The 24,007-nt window shown below is 41.9% G+C and overlaps 2 protein-coding genes across 2 annotated transcripts in view; both read left to right on the forward strand.

Annotated features, from left to right (window-relative positions):
* Positions 1-13,420, forward strand: part of LOC309548239 (hydroperoxide isomerase ALOXE3-like) — a gene marked incomplete at both ends in the record, with an annotated part of 70,052 nt that extends 56,632 nt beyond the window's left edge. Inside the window, 5 exons of the mRNA XM_082248190.1 lie at positions 6,651-6,754; positions 7,827-7,999; positions 8,316-8,462; positions 12,665-12,868; positions 13,232-13,420. Coding sequence (XP_082104316.1) covers positions 6,651-6,754; positions 7,827-7,999; positions 8,316-8,462; positions 12,665-12,868; positions 13,232-13,420 — 817 coding nt within the window. The remainder of the gene's footprint in view (positions 1-6,650; positions 6,755-7,826; positions 8,000-8,315; positions 8,463-12,664; positions 12,869-13,231) is intronic.
* Positions 13,421-13,532: 112 nt separating this feature from the next.
* LOC309548240 (hydroperoxide isomerase ALOXE3-like) lies at positions 13,533-23,347 on the forward strand (the record flags this gene model as incomplete). The annotated part of the gene is made up of 6 exons (XM_082248191.1): positions 13,533-13,615; positions 14,902-15,071; positions 15,173-15,294; positions 16,109-16,209; positions 21,867-22,037; positions 23,168-23,347. Exons 1-6 carry the CDS (start codon positions 13,535-13,537, stop codon positions 23,345-23,347), a joined length of 825 nt encoding a protein of 274 aa, XP_082104317.1. The 5' UTR covers positions 13,533-13,534.
* Positions 23,348-24,007: the final 660 nt, after the last annotated feature.

Here is a 24,007-nt window from a genome sequence, read left to right on the forward strand (position 1 = left end):
ACCATATGATTTTGGCTGTAGACAACGAATGCATACAGGAAATATAAAAACACTAACTTTAGGAGAGCAAATTTTCCAAGGATGAGGGCTGCTCTCCAAGACTTAGACTGGGAAGAAATATTGGCATCAATGAACAGAAATAAACTATGCGAACTCACTGCAAAGTGTATTCCCATGGGCAATTAATTTAAAGGCTAAAAATAAGCTCCTCAGAGGCAAAAGGCCACAGCGACTGCTCCACGTAAAGCCAGCATCAGCCATTCCAAGGCAAGGAGAACCCTGGGGTGGTGTTACCTTTCCCCCACTAGCTCTATGGTGTAGTTCCGAGTATCCTCTTCCAAAGGCACTTTGTAAAGAGTGTGTTGAAGGCCAAGTTAGGGAGCATTCGGAGCAGTGTACTGGTATGACTTCATCTGTCAAGGAGCTTCCCAGCACTTAATCGTTTAAGGATTTATTTTAGAATTTAACAGTTCCTTCAGTCAGCACAGCAGGAGATTGCTCCACCCCCACTAGTGGAGGCACACTGATTGTTAGAGGGTGAAGAGCGTGATGGTACACCTTCAGGCTCCCAGGGGGAGTCAGAGGGAGAAGAGGTGGATGGTGAATTCACTAGAGCTTCTAGGTAAAAATTAACCCTGGAAGAGGTGTGGGATCTTTTGGGAGCTATCCACACCAATTTGGGAATCTAGGAGAAAACTTTCTCTTAATGACCAGATGTACCAGGGTCTTGGTGAACAAAAAGGAGGGTCTTTCTGGTACATGAAGTTCTGGTGGAAGCAGTAAAAAACGAATTGCAGGATCCTGAGCACCTTTTCTAGGGCCCTGAAACAGATTTCCCTTTTCTGAAGATGCATCTGTGTAGAACAAGTCACCAAAATTGTACTGTGGCCTTCTCTCAGATCTCGAGGCACAGACCTAGCTCTCAAGGATATGGGCCCTTTCTGATCCCTTGGCTAAATGAATTCTCTCCTTAAAGACCTGGGATTCCTTGTTGGGGAATCTTAAACCCACCATGGCTATGACGGTGGGTGCCTGTAATCTGGAGTACTGGCTAACCCAGATTAAGGTGCACATTGAGGCTGGCAGTGGCACCTCAGACCATTCAGGCTAGGCTTCCTTTCCTACGCTTCTACGGGGCATGGCTTATATTGCGGATGCGTCAGCACAATCTGTACACTTGTCCGCTAGATCTTCAGCCCTGGCCAATTCAGCAAAGAGGGCTCTTTGGCTGAAGAATTGGCAGGGTGATGGCGGGTCCAAGGTTAAACTTTGAGGGATTCCTCTTAAAGGGGACCACATGTTTGGGCCAGGCTTGGAAACTACCCTGGACCAGACGGCAGACGGGAAAATATTTTCCTGTCAAGTGTGGATGCAATGAACAATTTGGAGGTCTTGCCCTCAGAAAAAATTTCTGGACCGAGGGGCAGAAGAAATCTTGGGGGCAGAGGCTGAGGGAGGAACCATTTTTTGCCCTCCCGAACAGAACAAGAAAAAGTCAATTACGAGCTGACCACAGTGGGAGGAAGATTGGGGACCTTCCTCCCACAGTGGGAAGCGGTCACCTCCAGTCCATTTGGGGGATTTGGAGATGTTCATCACCGAATTACCAAGATGCACGGAAAGGCAGTCAGCCTTACTTTCCTCCCTGGAGGAGCAGAAGGTTGTGGTAAAGGTACCACCGAAGGAGATAGGCGGAGGGTTTTATCTCCACGTTTTCATCGTACGGAAACCTTCAGGCAAGTTTTAGGTTCAGGATAAGCCTAAATGCCTTAGTTGCTTACAAAAGCTAGTCGGACTAGATCAGTAAGGCAGGCCATGTCAGCATTGGGGTTACAAGGATTTTTACAAGCTTTGTTGCAGATTCCTAGCTTTGTTCTGAAGAAATAGCAGTTTGTCTGTCCATGTTCTGAATGAATTTTTATGGGAGTGGCTTTATAATTCTCAATCAGCTGCTGCACCTGCAGGGTCTGCATCCCGTTTTTGGATGTGATATATATTTTTTTTCTTTGAAAGTCTCTCGCCAAAGATTCAATTTTTGCTGCAGGGATGCCAAAAATTAGATTTGTATCTTAGTGTAGACTTCTGGGAAAATCAGTGAGCCAATCACACAAGTAGGACAATGACACCGGTTTACAGTGCCTTATTAAAGTATTAATGTCCTCTCATTTTCCACATGTCAGGTTACAACTAAAAATGTATTTTATTGGGATTTTGTGATAGACCAACACAAAGTGGCACAGAATTGTGGAGTGGAAGGAAAATGATAAATGCTTTAAATTTTTTTTTTTTTTTTTTTTTTTTTTTACAAACCACTGAATTTGTAGCGTGAATTTGTCTTCAGCCCCCTTTACTCCGATGCCCCTAACTAAAACTAGTGGAACCAATTGCCTTCAGAAGTCGCATAAGTTAGTAAACAGTCAGCCTGTGTGTAACTTAGCCTCAGTATAAATACAGCTGTTCTGTGAAGCCCTCATGTTGGAGAACCATTCGTGAACAAACTGCATCATAAAGGCCAAAGAATACACCAGTCAGGGATGAAGTTGTGGGGATCTTTAAAGCAGGGTTAGGTTTAAAAAAAAAAAGCTTTGAACATTTTAGGGGAGCACTGTTTAATCCATTCAAAAATGGAAACAGTATGGCACAACTGCAAACCTACCAAGACCTGGCCGTCCACCTAAACTGTTGGCTGGGCAAGGAGAGCATTAATCAGAGAAGCAGCCAAGAGGCCCATGGTAACTCTGGAGGAGCTGCAGAGATCCACAGCTCAGGTGGGAGAAGCTGTCAACGGGACTATTAGTTGTGCACTCAGCAAATCTGGCCTTTAAGGAAGAGTGGCAAGAAGAAAACCATGTGGAAAAAGGTGCTCTGGTCAGATGAGACCAAAATGTAACTTTTTGGCCTAAAGGGCTATGTGTGGCAGAGACCCTCACTGCACATCGCCCTGAACATACCATCCCCACAGTGAAGTGTGGTGGTGGTGGCAGCATCATGTTGTGAGGATGCTTTTCTTCAGCAGGGAAGCTGGTCAGTTGATGGGAAGGTGGATGGAGCCAAATACAAGGTAATCTTGGAAGAAAACCTGTTAGTCTGCAAAAGACTTGAGACTGGGGCAGAGGTTCATCTTTCAGCAGGTCAATAACCCTAAGCGTACAGCCAGAGGTTTAGATTCATGTGTTAGAATGGCCCAGTCAAAGTCCAGACCTGAATCTGTGGCCAGACTTAAATTGCTGTTCAGACGCTCTCCATCCAATCTGACAGAGCTTGAGCTATTTTGCAAAACTGGTAGAGACCTACCCAAAAAGACTTGCAGCTGATTGCAGCGAAAGGTAGTTCTAAAAGGATTGACTCGGGGAGCCTGAATACAAATGCACATCACACTTTTCAGAGGTTTGAAAACAATTAATTTTCCTTCCACTTCACAATTTTATGTGCCACTTTGTATTGATCGATCACATACAATACATTATGTTTTTGGTTGTAACATGACAAAAAATGTGGAAAATTTCAAGGGGTTTGAATGAATACTTTTTTTTTTTTTTTTTCTTATGTACCCAGGTAGCGCTCAAGAAACATATCCATGTATGCATGATTCCTGTGCTTGAAACAATTGCTTTGGAAGCTGCAACTATTCTATGACACATTTTCATGGTCCACTCTGTAGAGAACTGACTTGAAAATTTTTTTTTTTTTTTTTTTTAAATGTCATTTTCTTTCAGCCAAGAGCCTCGTGCAAATACACTGACACTGATATGTAAATGCATCTCAAAATGCAATTACTGCACAAGACCCCTCATGGCCTAATTTGTGGACACCTTGCATCACACCCAATATGTGTTACATTTTTCATGTGCAGTTATACAGCCTCTACTCCAGCAATGCTTTGTGCAAGATTTTGAGTGCATATTGGAATTTGTGCCCATTCAGCCAAAATGTTTTCAAAATGGTTGGGGGTCAGGGCTCTGTATGGGCCATCAAAGTTCCTTTTCACCAACTGGTCCAAGACAACCAGACAGTTGCAAGTGCACAGTTGTCAAAGATGAGGAAAAACTGCTTTTACCTTATTTTGTATTGGTTTCTCAAGTATTTAGAAGGCCTGATTGTATTGCACTGAATGACAGCCAGAATCACTGGTCCAACCTCTGAGCCCAGGCAGTCATGTGCCCACCCTTGGCTGGTGACTGGCGATAAGACGTTGGGTCACACAGGCAGGGGTGGACTGACCACTCAGGCACTGCCTGAGGGCCCCGAGTCAGGGGGGGCCCCATGAGAGGCTCTATCCTGCATGATAATCTAGGCACATCCAGGGGCGGACTGAGAAGGTTTATGCCCTGAGGAGGCAGTGAGCTTTGGCATCCCTGCCGGCAGTTGTTGCGGCTGTATGAGAGGACCCAATGCTGGCTGAGATCAGAGAGCGATCATGGAGCCATGAGGATGACAGCAATGACAGGCGCTTCAGCCACCTCTCCCCCTGGGGAATTCAGCGGAGGGGTGGGGCCACAGTATACGTCCCTGCCGGGGGAGACAGCCGATGAGAGCTGGAAGCTGCAGAGTGCACACCGAGTGAAGTAATAGCCATCTGACCTGCCTGGTGTGCAGCAGCAGGTCAGTGTGTAATGAGTTTGATGGCATGTCTAAAATCGCCAGGCTGATTGTTCCTCCTTGCCCATCTACTGGTGCTATTTCCTAGTACACGGAGTGCACACTGATATCTGTACAGAGTGCTGCTCGGTGTGTAAATATCCGTGTTCTAAATGGGGAATAGCACTTAGTGAGTTATATTCCATACATGTTATACTGAGTGTTATTCCATATATATAACACTAACATCCATACACTTCCGCAGGGAGAATGTCCCTTACATTGGTGGTCAGTGGGAAGAATGCTTCCTACATTGGTGGCCTGTAGAAAGACTTCCCCTTACAATGGTGGTCAGTGAAAATTATATAAAGTATAAAAAATGATTTTGCATACTCTATATATTAAAAGTGTAAAGCACACTCTGTGTATAAAAAGCGTTATGTAGAACGAGCACACATGTAAACAATAATGGCGCCATTTATGTATGGTATTGTCGGGAATGTCAGAATGAAATGAAAGTAATTCTAGGTCCATAATTTTGTAACATGCTGGTCAGAGGTTTGTGTTTCATATTAAACTGTTCAGCTAAGAAGACCTTTGTTGTGTTAATTTATGAAAACCTTAAAGTGGAGTTCCATTCCCCCCCCCCCCCCCAAAAATAAGTCAGCAGCTACACATACTGTAGCTGCTGACTCTTTAATATTAGGGCACTTACCTGTCCTGGAATCCAGCCGTGTTTCCATCGGCTGTTTGCGTGCTGCCACCACCATTGATGGTAAGGGAACCCGGCAGTGAAGCCTTGGGGCTTCACAGCCGGGTTCCCTACTGGCAAAGTGTGCTGCACTTTTACTGGACCAGCAGCAGGGGAAGGAGGGGAAGTAAATGCTGACATACCTCACCACAGCAAGGTCTGACTGAAGTGGGGACAGGGTATCTGCCAAAAAACAGGTACCCGCTCCCCCCCCAAAGGTGCCAAATGTGGCACCGGGGGTGGGGGCGGGGGGAAATCAGATAAGCATAAGCTTCCACTTTGAGTGAAACTCCGCTTTAATTTTAGAAATGTACCATTGTTGTACTTGTAAGTTTTTTTTTTTTTTTTTTTTTTTTTTTTTTTTTTCTTTTCTATAATAAACATAAACCTGGTGTAGAGAAATTATGTGACAAACGCATGTAGTGTGGGCAGTGCAATATGTAGGTGGGGCTTTGTGTGGGTGTGGACACAGGGAGCTCTATGATCTATTGCCCGGAGGCCCCATGAGTTGTCAGTCCATCCCTGCACACAGGTCATCGGTCATTCTGCTTTCTTCAATAGGCATGTTGTCCGCACAATGACAACTATAGCTGTTCACCCCCTGACCAAAAAGTAAACCTTAAGTGATGGGTAATGCTAGAACATTATGCGCCTCCTAGCCATATGTCTTTAAGGCCAAAAAAACTTTTTTATTTTCTTTCCAGTAGGCAATATCCCCTTATGATACTTAAATATTCATACCCAGCTAAAGGGAACGTGCAAGTGTTTAAATGTAGGCTATTATCCAGTGGTAAAGGCTCTAATTGGCCAACTTCTGAAAACCAAAGGAACGGAACAGATTTGCTTGTAAGGCTGGCCATACACTATACAATTTTCTTATTCAATTTCCTTTAGATTTACCTTTAACTATGTAGTGCAAGGGCCTGCCTGATTGCATACAAATTGAAAGTGTTTAGGTTTGACCCTATATTACATGGTTTTGGTAAATCTAAAGGAAAGTTGAACAAGAAAATTTATAGTGTATGGCCAGCCTTACAAGCACTATAGCTGGAATAAGAATGTGTTGCATTGATCTGATAGGTAACAACTGTCCTGACAAGTGCTGTGATCAACAGAAGCAATTACTGACCCATAAACTACACAAGCGAAGTAGCTCATGAGTCCATAATGGCTAAGCCTACCAAGTCATTCTAGGAAGAGGCAGAACGCTGTAACTAAGCAGGGCAGACTTGTATGTATCTGCTTTAGGAGCCAAGAAGATGGGTATTCCACACTATCTATAGAGGAGTCTAACATATGCATGAACATGTTCTGTTCTTAGTGAATTTGAAACGAAGCTGAGAGGATTTGCATGCAAGACTGATTCATGGCAGAACATGGAAGACATCAAAAAGGTATCCGGTCTACACAGATCGCAGATCTCAGGTGTGTAAAATTATTTTTCTTGATTTATAGTACTTTATCTATTTGTAACTGTACATTGTAGTTCATAATTTAATCTTTCTAAAACAGAACCTGTAGATTGTAGTTCATGATTGAATTGGTGTTGAACTTTGCTACCGACAAGCAAGGCGTTGTATTTCTTATAAATTCCGAACACTGGGGCTGCTAAAAGTATGGTTACCTAATTAATAATCTCTCCTCGCAGAACTGCTAGATTGAGATGCCCAGGTGGCGCAGCAGCGATGCACTGTCATAAAGTGGTGCTCCAGGCAAAAAATCTGATTTGAAGGATTACCCTAAAATCAAATTTTCGGTTTTTGTTTAGTCTGTTATAACATTACCTATGGTCCCCCTAGTTTTTTGTTTCGATTTCTACCTTTGACATCGCTGTGCAGCTGCAAAACAAATGGCAGTTAACGGAGTGCAAAAGCATTGATACAAGCGCTCTCGTAGTTATTTGTTATGCCTTTGAAACTACTTTAAATTGGGGGGAAAACCTGCAACCTGGGCTGCCATTACTGTCTTGTTCTTCTAAATGCTAGTTGCTTAGCTGTCAGCTGACACGGTGGCTTCAGTGTCTTGGATAAGGTGTTCTGACATATTAGTATGATTTTAGGCCCATGACTCCCATTTAAGCAAGGCAGTTGGTATTCGCAATAGGTAATCAATGGGAGCCTGCGTAATTTTCCTAAAGTTTTGCCTGGTCAAAAGACCAGCACATCTCAGCAATACATCTACTTTTTCATATGTCCCTTTTTTTTTTTTGGTGCAAAATTCTGCCAACACTGGGTCTGCTACACTGAAATCCTAAGCAGCATTAATCAGTCCTGGCTGCTGGGACTACACCCCCCCTCATCTCAGAACCTAAGCCAAGGTTTTAGGTCATTAGTCATAACTTAATAAATGGCTTCATATGGAACAGTTTTGAGTGCAGCCTTGCTTGTTAATTTTGTTCTTTAACCAAACTGGTGTAATTGTATAATAATTATAAATAAGCCTTCAGAGGCTCCTATAAACTTGATGATCCACTTTGCTTTTTAATATTGTATTTCAGATCTAGTGCATGAGATGTGGAAGGAGGATTCATTCTTTGGTAGCCAGTTTTTGAATGGCAATAACCCCATTCTGATCAAGAAATGCTTCCGAATCCCCAAAAATTTCCCAGTTGATGAACACATGGTGGCTCCCTCAATTGGGGCTTCAACAAACCTAGAGAAAGAACTCGAGGTGGGCATATCTGATGCAGAGATGTAATATGAATTGTTGGTGTTCATTTTCTCCTCATTCCAGCCAAAATGTTTAATTTTGGATGGGAAGTATTCAGCCTTTTTCATGACCCTAATTGAATGGGAAGGGACAAATGGTTTGATTTTTCCATTCCATTAGTAGTAATTCTCCCCAGCACTTTAAACAGATGTGCAGGTAAATCTTCCAAAGAGAAAAGATGGCAAAAACCGGACAGGCTGTGACACTTGCTATATCTAAAATGTTAGTTTGAAGCTGCTTAGAAGTTCTAATAGTGAATTAAATTCTCCTCCTGCAGAATGGTCACATTTTCCTGTCAGACTACAAGCTTCTTGAGAAAGTTCCTGCAAATAACTCTATCAATGGAAACCAACAATACCTTGCAGCCCCTATGTGTCTACTGTGGAAAAATCCTAAGGATCAACTTGTCCCAATTGCAATTCAGGCAAGTTCACCTTTTTTTTAAACTTTTGAAGCTTAACAAGGTATTTCGCCCTGTATATGCAAGTCTGCAAAAAATGTTGGATCGATCATTAAGGAGCATGTGTGTTGGCATAGGTAAATCTGTAATAGTTACCTCAACCTTGTGTGACCACTGAACAGGTAGCTTAAAGTGGAGTTCCGGCCACAAAATCGACATAATTGATTTTGTGGCCATCCGCTTGCTTTTAGTCGCCTGAAAAGGAAATGGATAGTTACGATTTATTTTTACTTGCATTATTATCGTAGAAAAATATACCCCCCTTTCTTCCACTTCCTCCCTCTGTGGCTGCGGCCCGCGCCGTCATTTCCGGTTTGCAATGATTCCTGGGAGCTGAACGTCATTGCTCCCAGGAATAAATGCAACGGCACCGGCCCCGCTCATCACTTCCGGTGCGACGCCGCATGCCCAGAAGTTGTGGAGGAATGTGGTGCCACACCAGAAGTGACTAGCGGGGCCAGTGCAGTGCATCGTGGGACCGAAGAGGTCGGAAGAGGATGCAAAAGAGGATCGCGCTGGCTTCAGCTGCCCACATCCGAGATGGCAACGCTGGAGAAGAAATTTTAAAGGTGAGCATTTCTTCTTGCAGGTAAGTGTGACCCGGGACAGTACAGAGGCTATCCATTATGGAATGTACTAGCCCTGACTGTCCCAGGGGTATTTTTTATTGAAATTTATTTTTCATGGCCGGAACTCCACTTTAAATTTCAGTATACTTGTTCCAGGTACCAGAAGCATTAGGTGTAATAGACTGCAGTGTAGTCAACGCTTGACTGGCAGTGAGAACAAAAATGGAAAGCAATGCCTATTTTGTCCTCAAACTAAGACTGCTGCTTTCCATAAACTAGCCCCTGCAATAAAGTGATTTGTAAGCTGAAGGGAGCTTTGGATTTTTTTGCAGTTTGACAGGCACCATCAGGAGTGATCACCTGCACAATGGGGCCTGTGTAGTCCTTGTCCCGATTTGCTCCGTACGGTGATGCAGAAAAGGCAAATTCCAGTGCTAATGGTGGCCATCTTTTTTCATGGCCTACCAATGTTGGCCACCACCTTCCTCCAACTGACTGGTAATGGTACATTTATCTATAAAGCCAATATATTAATACCCGCGCTGTGATGTATGAATAGGTGAAAATAAAAAATGGATAATAAATCCTGAAGCTGCTGCTCACTAGGTAAAATACCAGAAAAATTCAAATAAGGCAGCGCTAACAGGTAAAAGACAAAAAACTATGTATCCAGTGCTAAAAATGTGTATAAAAATAAATCCGTGTGACTGTGATCAAAATATTAAAATACTAAAATACATAAAAATAAAGAGCATTCGTGATCAACAAGTACAGAAATCAATACATATTAAAGTGCAGAAATGTATATTGCCTCATGTGTCCATTGTGCAACCATATGCAAGGTGCAAATTATATAATAAGGTGCAGTCCAAAAAAGGGTTTCCTTCAAAGAAACTAGAGTGCTGGAAAGGTGCTCAAATCCATATTAGTGCCCAGGTGCTCTCCATTAGAAAACCCCCTATGGGGATGCACTCACCAAATTCAGGATATAAATGAGCCTTAAGCAGATGATATCCCTTGGCCGGATGGATGGATTAAATGCAACCTCTTAGAAATGGCTCCCTTAATGGTTCCTCTCCTCTCTCTCCCCAACAGTGTTTCAAAAGAAAGGGAAGAAGCCAAACATAGTGAAGCCCGTAGGTATTTATTATAATCAAATTTAGAAAATGGTACTCGCAAACGTATCGTAATAATAAGCATTGGTATAGCAAAACACTGCATGTCACTGCGCTTCCGTGTACACTGCCGACGTGCGTTCCACGGTGGTTACAGGAAATGATGTCGTGATGCTCCGCTGCCCGGAAGTGTCGACGCGTTTTGCCCGCCTTAATGGGTGTTATCAAAGACATCACTTCCGGTGAGGCGGCTTCTATTTATACTCCTCTGGCTTCGCAAGCAGCCAATCACAGGAAGAGGGGTGGAATACAATTTGTCTAACTTCCTGTTGCCAGTTCCATACCGATCGTGTCCCCACGAAGGTTAATAGCAACAATTTCCGCAATAATTGTTCAAAAACTGATCAAATTAATAAAAATCTAATATTGCCTAATATATTTAAATCCATAAAATCTATAAGTTAAATCAGGCCACCATCTCATTTCCTGTTACCAATAAAATATTTCATTATCAAAAATCTTTAAAAATTCCTTTTAATATACTTAATTAAAATAATAAATATATCCATAATCAATAAAAATCAAACCTCCAGTACATAATGTGCTTAATATTGCATAACAATTCATATAAGTAGATAGCTGCAGAGATAAAATTGAAGAATAATAAATAAAAATCAAACTAAAATATAAAAATGAATAAATAAAATGTAAAAAAATAAATAAAAATAAAAAATAAAAATGTGCCAGAATATTCTACTAAATCTATTAGTTTACCAGATCTGCATTAATACTCAAGGGAAAAAGAAGGGGGGAGGGTCACCAATTAGAAAAACAATTTAGATCCAACTCTATATTGAGACCCTGGGGCTGTAGGGTTCCGAGGCGATGAATCCACTGTCTCGTTTTTTGAGATTGCTCTTTTTAGATTACCTCCCCTCCAATGTGGTTCGACCTCCAATGTGGTTCGACCCTATCTATACCACAAAATGTCAACCCTCTGGGGTCACTATTGTGAACCAATCTGAAATGATTGGATACGTTATGGTGGCGAAATCCCTTTTTAATATTGGTCACATGCTCCCGCAATCTGACGGAGTTCCCTCGTTGTCCTACCCACGTATTGCAGCCCACATGGGCACGACAATAAGTATGTTACATGGGTTGATGAACATGTAATTTGTCAATGGTAAACTGTTTCCCATAGACAAATGAACTAAAATCAGAGGTTTTCCTTTCCTATACCTTGAGGTCTTACATATTGCACATCTCCCACAGCTAAAATAACCAACTTGATCTAAAAAGGTACATTTTTTTTACAGGGGGGGTTTACCACATTATGCGCTAATTTTAATCTTAAAGTGCTTGGTTTAGTATAAATGAATTTGGGCCTCGGAGGTAAAATGGTTTTTAAAATATCATCCTTTAAAAGCAATGGCCAATGTTTTTTTTTATTATATGCTCAACTTGTTTGAATTGTCTAGTAAACCCTGTCATAAAAGCCAAACCATAATTGCCAGAATTATTGGAATCTTTTGTTTTATCTTTCAACAGCTCTCTCCTATCCATCTTCCTTATACTTTCTTTAGTGCTGAGAAGTTCCTTGGAATTATAACCTTTCTCTTCAAATCTTTTTATTAACATATTAGCTTGCTGATCATAATCTTCTTCCCGGTCACAATTCCGCCTCACTCTTAGCAGCTGACTCTTAGGGACGGAGCTTAGGGACTGCTGCTTTCCATAAACTAGCCCCTGCAATAAAGTGATTTGTAAGCTGAAGGGAGCTTTGGATTTTTTTGCAGTCTGACAGGCACCATCAGGAGTGATCACCTGCACAATGGGGCCTGTGTAGTCCTTGTCCCGATTGCTCCGTACGGTGATGCAGAAAAGGCAAATTCCAGTGCTAATGGTGGCCATCTTTTTTCATGGCCTACCAATGTTAGCCACCACCTTCCTCCAACTGACTGCAGTAATGGTACATTTATTGCTCCCACTATTCTGGCCCCCAGTTAATGTGAACTAGGCCTTTGTTCAGGACCCTTGGTCTATATGGTCATTCGTGCATTGAAACGAAGGAGAGCTGACAAGAGTAAGTGAACAAGTGACATAAGGATTTTGGCTATAGGGTTGTGAGTGAACCATAGTTATTTACCCAATACAGGCATTAGGTAGGTGTAACCACTTTAATAGCTGATAGTCTGCAATCTTTCTCTAATTTGCCGATAAGGGCATGCCTTGTCTCCTTATGCAGACTTTTCAGAAACTTGTAAAAGCAAGTCTTCCAACGGGCTTTACCTTTTAAAAGTAAAGTACAAAACAGTTTGTAACCATATATGGTAGACATGTTTTTATATACATCTGGTTAAGGAAAAGCCACTTGTATTGTTTGCTATTCATGACTGTAATGCATTTCATGAACAGAACACAATTTTATGAAGATGTTGGATCATTATAGAAGTGTGTTTTTTGTATTTTTGTATTCCAGTTATCTCAGACCCCTGGAGATGATGCTCCAATCTTCCTGCCCAGTGACTCAGAATTTGACTGGTTACTGGCCAAGATCTGGGTGCGGAATTCTGATTTCCAAGTACACCAAGTTAATGCTCACATTCTCCGCACCCATTTATTAGCAGAGGTCTTCTCCATTGCAACCATCAGGCAACTTCCAATGGCGCATCCAGTGTATAAGGCGAGTGTGGAATACTAAATCTTTCTTACAAGAGGTTTTGCATTACATGTTTTAGTGGATTGCCATGAACTTTAAAGGTCATGCTTAATATTTCTCAAATTACCCCAATAATTGCTAAATGATACCTCAAATGAGAGTTCAGAAGGACTAATTTTAAAAGAATGCTACATTTTTTCACTTTGTCACTCATAAATGCAGGCTGCTGTGATGTCCTACAAAGGAATGGGGAGGCAAGGCCGGTTATGAGGTCATGGGACTGGGCTTCTCTCCGCTAACCTTTCCCATCAGGAAAATATGGGCTTTATCTTGGCTTTGGAAGCCCCATTCTGTTTCATTTTGCTTCCTTTTCTTTCCCATTGACAGCCCAGCAATACAACACGTGTTAATGCATTGCTCCGATATGAAAGGGACCTTGAGGCTTTACATAATTTAAGGTTTCACAAAGTTTCTCCATCTGCCTTTAAACTACAAGATGTTTACACAAAATGGCCTATCATTGCTCTAATTCTTTTAAAGGATTCTCTAGAAAGTTTTGCTCTGTCTAAACTGTAAAAAGAATCTGAGGTTAGATCTGACTGGAGCCTCATGTGATTATTTTTTTTTTCTCAGGATTTACATTGCATAATATATATATTTTTTTTTTTTTTTTGTTTTCCTTAGCTGCTTATGCCACATCTTCGCTTCACACTGGAAATAAACACACTTCTCCGGAAACAGATTATTGGACCCAAAGGCTTTTTTGATCAAGTAAGAAGGTCTTGTGTTGACCACAAAATGTTGTGGTAGTGTATTTTTGCTTGTGGTCTATTGTAGTGACCACACAATGTGCCAGATTAATCCCTCGATGCATGAATGGTCAGCTAAATGAACAATGTAAACCCTCCAAAAAATGATTGAGTAGCTAAACTACCCTTGTTGCTGCTCTAACTTTTAAACCGGTTTGCTTTTATGCCATGTACGGTATTTAGGTTTTGGATTTGTGTTCCTCTTCAAAGGGTCCCAAATGGAAGGGGCAAGGTTCTAGTCAAGTGTCTAGTATGCTGATGGGCTGAACACCCCCCTGTTTGGTTTGCACCAGAACATTTTGAACAGAGAAAGTTCTAGCAAACTCTATTAAAGTCCTCATTTTAAATGTTTATACAAGTTATCGCCATGTATGGGGACCCAGGTATTGCCCTGGGGGGCAGGTATCCATTTTTAAATTGTTTTTACAGGAGCAGTGATTTTAATGCTTAAAATGAAACCAATTTAAAAATTCCTTTATTGTGCCTGGTCTGTCCCCTTAATGTGCCTGTAAAGTAGCGCGTTTGTACGATGTATGGATCTTGCTGCAGCAATACTGACACTTCTAAAGGAAAATGTAATTTTAAACTTGCTCTCGACTTTAATGTATTGTCGGCTCCCGGCAATACAGATGGGTCTGGTATGGATTTTAAGGGAAACTCCACGGCAAAATTAAAAAAAATACCCTGGCGTGGTTCTAACTCTGATTTATCTGGATGAATACACAATTCTAGGTCAAACTTGAGATAAGCAGTGCACAGGGGATCAGGACACCTGGGATCAGGGCACCTTACATGGTATTGCAGCGCATGGGATTAGGGTACCGTACATGAGCCCAGGGCGAATGGCAGGGCATCTCTTTTCATTTGCAGAGGTAGCAGGGAAGTGGCTGTGATGAGAACTCTTCTGCCGTGTCCCTCCCAGCCAGCCCCTTCTCCAATTCTTCCTTCCTGTCTTTCCCAGGTGATGTCACATAAAAGCACCCAGGGGGCAGTGGGGAGCAGCAAAGCTACACAAGCATGGCTACTTGCTTGGGTAAATCACATGCCCTCTGCCAACTCTTACAGCTACACATCAGCTGCCTGTGACTAACGGGTAGATCACAGCAGAACCCTGACTGAGAAACACTGATCTTAATATGTAGTGAATAGTTTATGTCCACCTAATGGTGGCTATCTGTCTTCTTTATCCACAACATGGCACTGCTGTGCTGGGAGACTACTTTTACGCCTCTATCTGTTTCTATCTAGGCTATGGCAGTGGGAAATGGAGGGATCCCAGTACTGATGAAGAAAGCCATGGATGGGATGACCTATAGTAGCCTTTGTCTCCCTGATGACATTGAAAGCAGAGGAATGGAGTCAATTCCTAATTACTTGTACAGGGACGATGGCATGAAGATCTGGTCAGCTCTGGAGAGGTAGAGGTCACTTCTATTAAAGCTAAAAATGTTGGGGGGGGAGGGGGAAATTCCTAAAAGCATCCTTGAATCATTCTTCAATCTGTTTCTGTCCTTTCTAGCTTTGTGTCAAACATTGTAAATTACTTCTATAGCAGTGATGAAATGGTCAGCCAAGACCCTGAACTTCAGGCCTGGGTAGCTGAGATCTTCAAGGAAGGATTCCTGGAACATAAGACTTCGGGTATGTTCCCTGCCCTAATTATTTATTTATTATTATTATTATTATTATTATTATTATTATTATTCAGGATTTATATAGCGCCAACAGTTTGCGCAGTGCTTTTACAATGTGAGGGAAGACAATACAGTTACAATACAGTTCAAAACAGGAGGAACTAGATGGCCCTGCTCGTTGGAGCTTACAATCTAGAAGATTAGGAGTCAACGTTTGTTTGCAGGCTAAAACGCAATGCAAAGAAATGCACTTCAGGCGTGTGTGTTTATTATTTATTTATTTTTTTCCCACTGGACTAAAGTATGCAAGGGGGTTGAATGTCCTGCATGGCCAAACAGAGCAGTGCCAGAATGATAGCTTGCCCTTTTAGTCTAAAGTACTTGTTAGGGAAAGGCGATATAAAATGCTAAACCTTAACTGAAGGTGCCATCAAAAAAAGCACGTTGCTTACACGTTATCTGTAAAGCCATTCTGACCTATAGGCGTAAGACTGTATCTGACATCTCATGGCTAGAACTTGCAGCATAGTGGCATAATTGGCACAGGTCGTACACTGATGGACCTCCTTGGTGTATATCCCACCAGGGACATTATCTGTATGGGGTCTGACTAGAGCAGGCACTGACCAGAATGGTGAAAAAAAAACTTTTAAAACCTGTATACTATTTATAGTTCTGCCACTTTCCAAACATGTAAAGTCTGTGTTGTGGGCGGAATGCTGATCACTCCAATTTGTGCATGCGGTTATCTGAAAATGAAAAGTTTTTATGGGGCTTGGGGTACATTGGAAATGCTGTACTAAGATTGTCTCCTGTGACAGAAATCCCATCTTCCTTGGAGTCCATGGGCTCTCTGATCAAGTTCTTGACTATGGTGATTTTTACATGTTCTGCTCAACATGCAGCTGTCAACAGTGGTCAGGTGAGTGGCAAAGTAATTAAATGGCCCAGATCAGCACTACATAAGTCTTCTCTGTTGAGTCACTGGAGGGAAATTGAATAAAATGAACATGCAAAATCTGGTGCAGCTCTACATAAAAACCAGTCAAGTTTCCTTTTTTTTTTTTTTTAGCTTAAAGCTAGAAGCTGATGTGCTACCATGCACAGCTGCACCAGATTCTGAGTGTGCTAGTATTAGTAAATCCCACCATGTGTTTTTTTTTTTTTCTCCGAATTACCACTGCAACTTTTACACATCTTGCATGTATTCCTTAAGCCCCGTACACACACACACAGATTGTTGGCTGTAAATTGTTGGCCAACGTCCGATCTGCCGATTGTTGGCTTGTTAGTATGATGCTTCCGACAACCAACTGCGAATTTTCGGCCGAAAAAATCTGGTGTGCATGCTATAAAATTTTTGTTGGCCAACAAAGAACGGCTGATTGTTCCTCAGTCAGTACAGATTTCAGCAGACAAAAATCAGATGAGCAAGACTGGGCATGCTCAGAGAAGAAAAAACAGTCAACCAGAACATGACATCACTTCTGAAGTTGGTTTTTGTTGGCCAACAAAAGTCCAGTGCAAGTCTAGAGCACATTTCAACCAACAAACACTGGACAAAAGTTGGCCGACCAGTTGGCCAACAATCTGTGCATGTGTACGGGGCTTTAAACTTGTGTGGCCTCTTCAGATTTTGCCCTTTTGCAGTCATTGGAAAGCAGTCCTGCAGGTGTATGGAAGAAACCACTAAACTTTATTGCAAACCCTAGTTTATGTACATTCTGGGTACAGTAGGGGGGGGGGGGGGGCATTTATGCAGGACACTTCCATTTGGAAGACAACCTTACACCAGGTGCGTAGTCCATCACTGGAAAACGGATGATACATCATGTTGTCAGGTGCATATACGCTTGGCCTACAAGAATGTAAAACAAATTGGGGCATTTCCTCATCACTGGATTTCTAGGTATCTAGTGATCCTACTTTATTAGAAGCCTCCAAAAACCACTGCATTCCATGGAGGACTTTTATCCAATAGAAAAAATTTGTTCACTTTACCAGTCCTACTCTCATTTAAGTTTTTTTTATAAGTCTACTTGCTTTTGACTATAGTACCCCTTTAACATATACTGTGTATTCGGAGGGGAGGGAAAACTAGAAAAATGTGTCCCCCCCCCCCCCCCCCCGATTAAACAAGTAGGGTAATGAAACTAGTTCATTATTCTTCCTACGGCAGAGTAACTATAAACTGACCAGGTGGTAGTATACCCTGGTGCAGATAAAAAAATGGGAGCATTAGGCCTCTCCTTTATGTTGTAAAGTGGGGACAATATCTTATGAATGGTATATGGTGGCACTGCTTTGATTTTCTGCTTAATGGATGCATTCTTGAACTGGTGGACAAGAACATGTCTCTCCTTTCCATTTGGGTGGGTCCTGCTTCATAAAACCCAACTTCAGTTCCAAAAACAAATACTACTGTTCTTTTTTTTTTTTTTTTCCCTGGCCAAAAACGGCTGTAATTTTAACAAATCCACCTACAGTAATCAAATGGTTACTGAGGATGTCCAAAATCTGTCTGATGGAGGAAATTTAGAATTGTCAGTCTGACTTTTTGACCTCTTAAAAGGTTATCCAACTTTCCAGTCGGCGTAAAACATCAAACCTATGGCTGGATGGCCAATATATGAAGGGTATAAAGGGATTGGTAACGGTGCTAACCTAATAAACAAGCAAAAAATTGGGGGAGCAAACCCTGAACATGTATATCTAAAGCCGGTGCAGCTATGGACCAAGCAACATGTATATTAAAAAAGAATAGCGCAACCATGCAAAAGAAATGACTATTAAATATGGAGACAATCCATAAATAAAAATGGGGGTTTAGTCCCACCATATGGCCATATCGTGCTCAAGCCCACCACTGCGTCAAAGTACCCCATTATCAGTGGGTCCTACACTATCCATAGATCCAGCCTCTCCAACCCTTGGAGACAACACTCCTTGCTGGGATGGATGTGCTAATGCACTACAAAGGACTCCTCCTGTATCTACTTGATGGTGGACTCTGATAGAGTACAGGTGTGTGTGGGGGGTGGGATGCTCAACCACAGAAGTCTGGACCCACCAATAATGGGGTACTTTGACGCAGTGGTGGGCTTGAGCACGATATGGCCATATGGTGGAACTAAATCCCCATTTTTATTTATGGATGGTCTCCATATTTGATAGTCATTTCTTTTGCATGGTTGCGCTATTCTTTTTTAATAAACGGTGCTAACCTGTTTAAAAAAAAAATGTATTGCACTGGATCCCGTGTGTATTTTGGTGATGAATACAATTTATAAACCAAGTAAAAATAAATTCCAAGTGATCATAAAGTGCAAGTGCCAAATGACAGGATCTATTTTTGGGCTGAGAATGTATGTGCCCAGAAAGTGCTTAGGTGCTAGAAATGTGAAACATTAGAAGTGCTGATTTATTTATTCAAAAGGTGCAATAGTGCGGGTATTTACAAAATATTAAAATATAAAGTGTTGTCCGTAAACACAAAATTAGGACTTTTATCCCTACTGTGCAAAAAGCGATGCTACTAGTGAAAAAAATGAAAGTGGTGGAATCACTGAGGCCATTGCCGAGAAGTGCTATGCCTAAGAAAAGCACTAGTAGGTGTCCCACTCACCCTTTTTCACTCCTGAGCACAGGGTATTGAATACAGGCTGTACTAGTCTCCACAAACACAGCAGGTAAAAACTCAGGGTGCAATCTTTTTGGTGTGCAAACCTCAGGGGGATCTTCTGGGTGCTCAAGACAAAGAGCCCCATGGTGTAGTATATACAATTTGAATGAAAAGCAAGTGTAGCAAAACTCAACATTTCAGGCTGATCAATTTCAGTAAGCAATGCAGATGCAGGGCGCTGAGATGCTTCCGCGTTCCACGGCTACCAACTGCAAAAACCGGAAGTGAGGTTGACGTACAAACTCCACCGGAGGATCGCCCTGAGGTTTGCACACCAAAAAGATTGCACCCTGAGTTTTTACCTGCTGTTTGTGGAGACTATTACAGCCTGTATTCAATACCCTGTGCTCAGGAGTGAAAAAGGGTGAGTGGGACACCTAGTGCTTTTCTTAGGCATAGCACTTCTCGGCAATGGCCTCAGTGATTCCACCACTTTTCATTTTTTTCACTAGTAGCATCGCTTTTTGCACAGTAGGGATAAAAGTCCTAATTTTATGTTTACGGACAACACTTTATTTTAATATTTTGTAAATACCCGCACTATTGCACCTTTGGAATAAATAAATCAGCACTATATTTGATGTTTTAACATTTATTTCTAGCACCGAAGCACATATACATTCTTAGCCCAAATATAGATCATGTCATTTGGCACTTGCTCTTTATGATCACTTGGAATTTATTCTCACTTGGTTTATAATTGTATTTATCACCACTACACACACGAACCAGTGCAATACGCTTTTTTTTTTAAACATGTTAGCGCCGTTGCCAATCCCTTCATACCCTTCATATACTTAACCCCTAATCTTAGAGGTTGGTTGGTGGCAGCTCCATACCTGTACACAATTGTTTTTACACACTCCATAGAGCTGGTCGAATCCATTTGAATGGCCAATATATCATCTGTGGTACGAAGTGATTTACTCCATTCAGACTGCTAATTCTAAGACTAGATTTTTGAACATCCTCATTGCAGTAGAGGAATGGGTTGCATGTTGTCCCATTTACTTTTCTCTCCCTCCCCCCCCCCCCCCCCCACAATTTATTTTCTATGATGGGAATATTTCAATTTCTTCGCATTTCTGTATTGTATTGTACTGTACTTTATGACTTCTGGATTAATGTGGGAATTTTTCCATTTCTTTGCATATTAATCCACAAATCATAAACTACAGTATAATACAGAAATTCAATGTGCCTTTTTGGTGTCTGATCAAGATATGTGCTGCTTTTTTCCTGTATATGCTTGTTTTTAAAAGCAAGCCCCTTCTCCAATTCTTCCTTCTGTCCATCCCAGGTGATGTCATAAAAGCACCCATGAGGGCGTGGTGGGGAGCAGCAAAGCTACACAAGCAGGGCTACTTGCTTGTCTAGCTGTGAGTTGGCAGAGGGCATGTAATGTAAAAAAACAGTAGTATTTGTTTTTGGAACTGAAGTTGGGTTTTATGAAGCAGGACCCACCCAAATGGAAAGGAGAGACATGTTCTTGTCCACCAGTTCAAGAATGCTTCCATTAAGCAGAAAATTAGAGCAGTGCCACCATATACCATTCATAAGATATTGTCCCCACTTTACATCAACTTAAAGGAGAGGCCTAATGCTCCCGTTTTTAAAAGCAAAAATGATCATCCAAACCTGCCACCGTTGCTGACATGACCAACCTCACGTTTCAACAGGCAGTGCACCCCAGCACTTTTGGTATTGGGCCTTTTTGTGTCTGCTTCTGTGCCTGATTGTCACTTGTATTAGGAACAAGGAGTGGGTAAGCATGCATTGTAGATCTGTTGACCTAGCTAATTGAAGCAAACAGAGAACCCACTGTGTTACATGCTGCCCTACCCACAATGACAAAAATGAGGGGGATGGTGGAGTAGTAAGGTGAGGCTTTAGAAGGTACTGAATGGAGTAACTGACATGGCCAATATTGCATTGAATTTAAAGCTGCTGCTTTGGTAACTGATCAATTCTGGCTGTGATCTTCATTCTAACATCTATTGTCTATTTGGACCAAGTGGCAGTAAAATGAATTTTGTGGTAAATGGGGAGGAGTAAAGAGCCCAGAGGCTCTCTGCCTGCAGAATCCTCAGCAGCAATTCTGGCTGTCTTTTCTATAGACAATCCTAATAATGGTTCCCTTATCACAAGGGTGTATCATGAAATGAGTGGGCCCTAGGCATTGATGGAAAAAAAATAAAGTGAGTGTAGCATGTAGCGGCAAAATGTGGGAGTGGCTTAAACCCATTAAATATTGGGTGTGGCTTACAGGGGGTGTGGCAAGTCTGAGATGACTTGCACAGTGTGGAGTGTACGGCAAACAGTGTGTGGCCGTTGGTAATAAGAATGACTTGTGCTATACTATTGAATAAGTAGGTGCCACAATACATTACATTTTAAGGTGCGCGGCCAATGCACATGGTGGTGGAGCACTCGGATTGAACACTGGATTGCACAAAATTTTTAAATCGCTTGCTTTGGAATATTACAGCACCTTAAGCACTTTTTATCATTGGTGTGGTTCACACAGCACTGGATTTTGGAGACCCTGCCCATTGGGACTATTATGAACTGATGATCATTGTGTTTTTTTTATTTTTTTTTATTGCACGTTTCATTTATGATTTACTGTTGGCGGTAGCCTCAGCTGCACAGCAGCTCCTAACAGCAGGGTAGCAGGAATTTGAGGAGCACTGCCTTGGTTTATATACAGCTATGGCATGCCTGCTAGCATTCCTACATTGGTTTTTTAAAACACCATAGTTAACAATTTTTAAAATTCATTTAAAGCATAGCCTCAACCTATACATACTTTGTGTAATACATTATGGACTTTTTTTATATGGTTTTCACAATCTTTCGGTCTTACACTTTCTGGGTTGGATATGTCTCCTGTGCAGTTCGACTTCTATTCTTGGATGCCCAATGGACCCACCTCCATGAAGAGTCCACCACCCACCGCTAAAGGAGTCACAACAATGCAGGAGCTTCTAAAAGCATTGCCAGATGCTAACACTACAGCTACTGGCATGGCTGCAGTGTGGCTCCTGAGCAAGGAGCCCCTGGATAGGGTGAGTGCCAAGAACTGGTGGGAGCATTGTACGTATGTGCTGCATATGAAATGTTTAAAGTGAGAGAGCCTTCTGTGCATGCAATTTCTGCAAATTGTTAGTAGTTTTTTGTTCTAATTAAGTTAGAGTATAGCTAGTAGTCGCATTCAATTGCACTTGCCATGTAATGTTGCAGTTTTGCTGTTTATCCAAGTTGCTTCATCAGTTCAGCATTATAGGGAAACGTTCATTTTGGATAGAGCAAGGGAGGGGTATAATTTGTCTGTTTCCATTGTGGAGATTTCCCTTCATTTCCTGTCACACAGCCAAATGGGAAGTAAGGGGAAATCCCCGCAAATAAGAGTTCATTGGGGACCCCTAGGTCACAAGAACTAGTGTCCCCATTGGAAGATTTCCCTTCTATTTTCTGGGTGGCAATCCAAAATTTGGCATTTTCCTTACTTTCAGTGAATTTCCTTAACCTCCTCCTGACCACCCCACATATATATTTCCTGTGGGGCGGCGGCTCCTATGCGCAGAATCGCGTCATGGTACGCGATTCTGCACTTCCTGGTCTGGGGTGCACATGTGTGCTGCCAGCGACCCACTCCTGCTGTGATTGGACACAGCGGAAGCCAATCACTAGAAGTCACTAATTAAAAAAAATTCCATAAATGTATACAGTTTTGTAGACTCTAGGTTTTGCACAAACCAATCAATATACTTATAGGGATTTTTTTTCCCCAAAATTATGTAGCGGCATACAGAGTTGCCTGAATTATTTTTTTGGGATAGGTTTTATAGCTGAAAGTAAAAATATTGAGGTTTTTGTTTTTCAAAATTGCACGGCCGCACAATTAGAGGAACGCAGCACTAGATCGCAAAAAATGGCCTGGTCATGAAGGGAGGCAAACCTTCTGGAGCTGAAGTGGTTAAAGGAGGCACAGACCACAAACACTGACAAGTGTTCTAATCGCTCTCCACTCTATTCAAAACTTTCAAAAAAAAAAAACGAACTGTCGGATGCTACTGATGTAAAACTTTACCATTAAAGAACAAGTACAGTTGAATGTGACTGAAGTACTAGCAATATGGTGCTTTAATACTGTTCTGTGTATGTATTGTATTGCTAACCTCAAATTTCTCAACAGAAGTGCCTAGGAAACTACCCTAATGTACGTTTTACGGAGAAGACCCCACAGCATTTAATTAAGGAATTCCAGGATAAAATGGCTAAAATCTCTAAATCTATCCAAGATAGGAACAAAGCCATGCGTCTACCCTATCTCTACCTGGACCCAACTTGTATAGAAAACAGTGTCTCAGTCTAACACAGCTGGACCTGCTGGATGACGGTCTCTTCTCAATCCATCCTTAGTGGTTGTCACTACACATGAATGTTTTACAGGATTAGGAGACCTTGTCTCGGGAAGATTACCCTGTATGAGTAATAAAAGATTTCTCAGTGCATGTCTTGTCTGGAGTGATTTTGTCCTTCTACATTTTCCTAAGACAGTAGGCCAATTATGAGGAGTAATTGTAGGATTCATGCAACTATCGGGAACTATCTTAAAATGGTTCTAAAAGGCAGATTTTTTTTTTTTTTTTTTTTACCTCAATACATTCTCTGCATTAAGGTAATCTTGCGCAAGCAGATCACCCCCCAGTCCCCCCTTATACTTAAGCCTGATCTTAATCCAGTGATGTGCACGAGAGCATCTCTCGACTCTCTCCTTTTTGGCACAAACACAGCAGTGGGAGCCATTGGTAAACAGCCAGTTAAGAAGGGGCAAGGTATGGACACACAACAGGGCTCCAGAGTGAGCATGTTCAAGTGGCCCATAGCAAGATGCTTGATATGGGGGCATTCAGTGCAGAGGAGGAGCTGGGAGCGCTGGTGGGGGATCATAGAGGCGAATCAGGGCTGCTCTGTGCAAAACCACTGCATAGAGTAGGGAAGTGTAACATATGTTTGAATTAAAATGGAGCAT

Source organism: Pelophylax lessonae, assembly GCF_965119305.1.
Source record: "Pelophylax lessonae genome assembly, chromosome: 2".
NCBI lineage: Eukaryota > Metazoa > Chordata > Amphibia > Anura > Ranidae > Pelophylax > Pelophylax lessonae.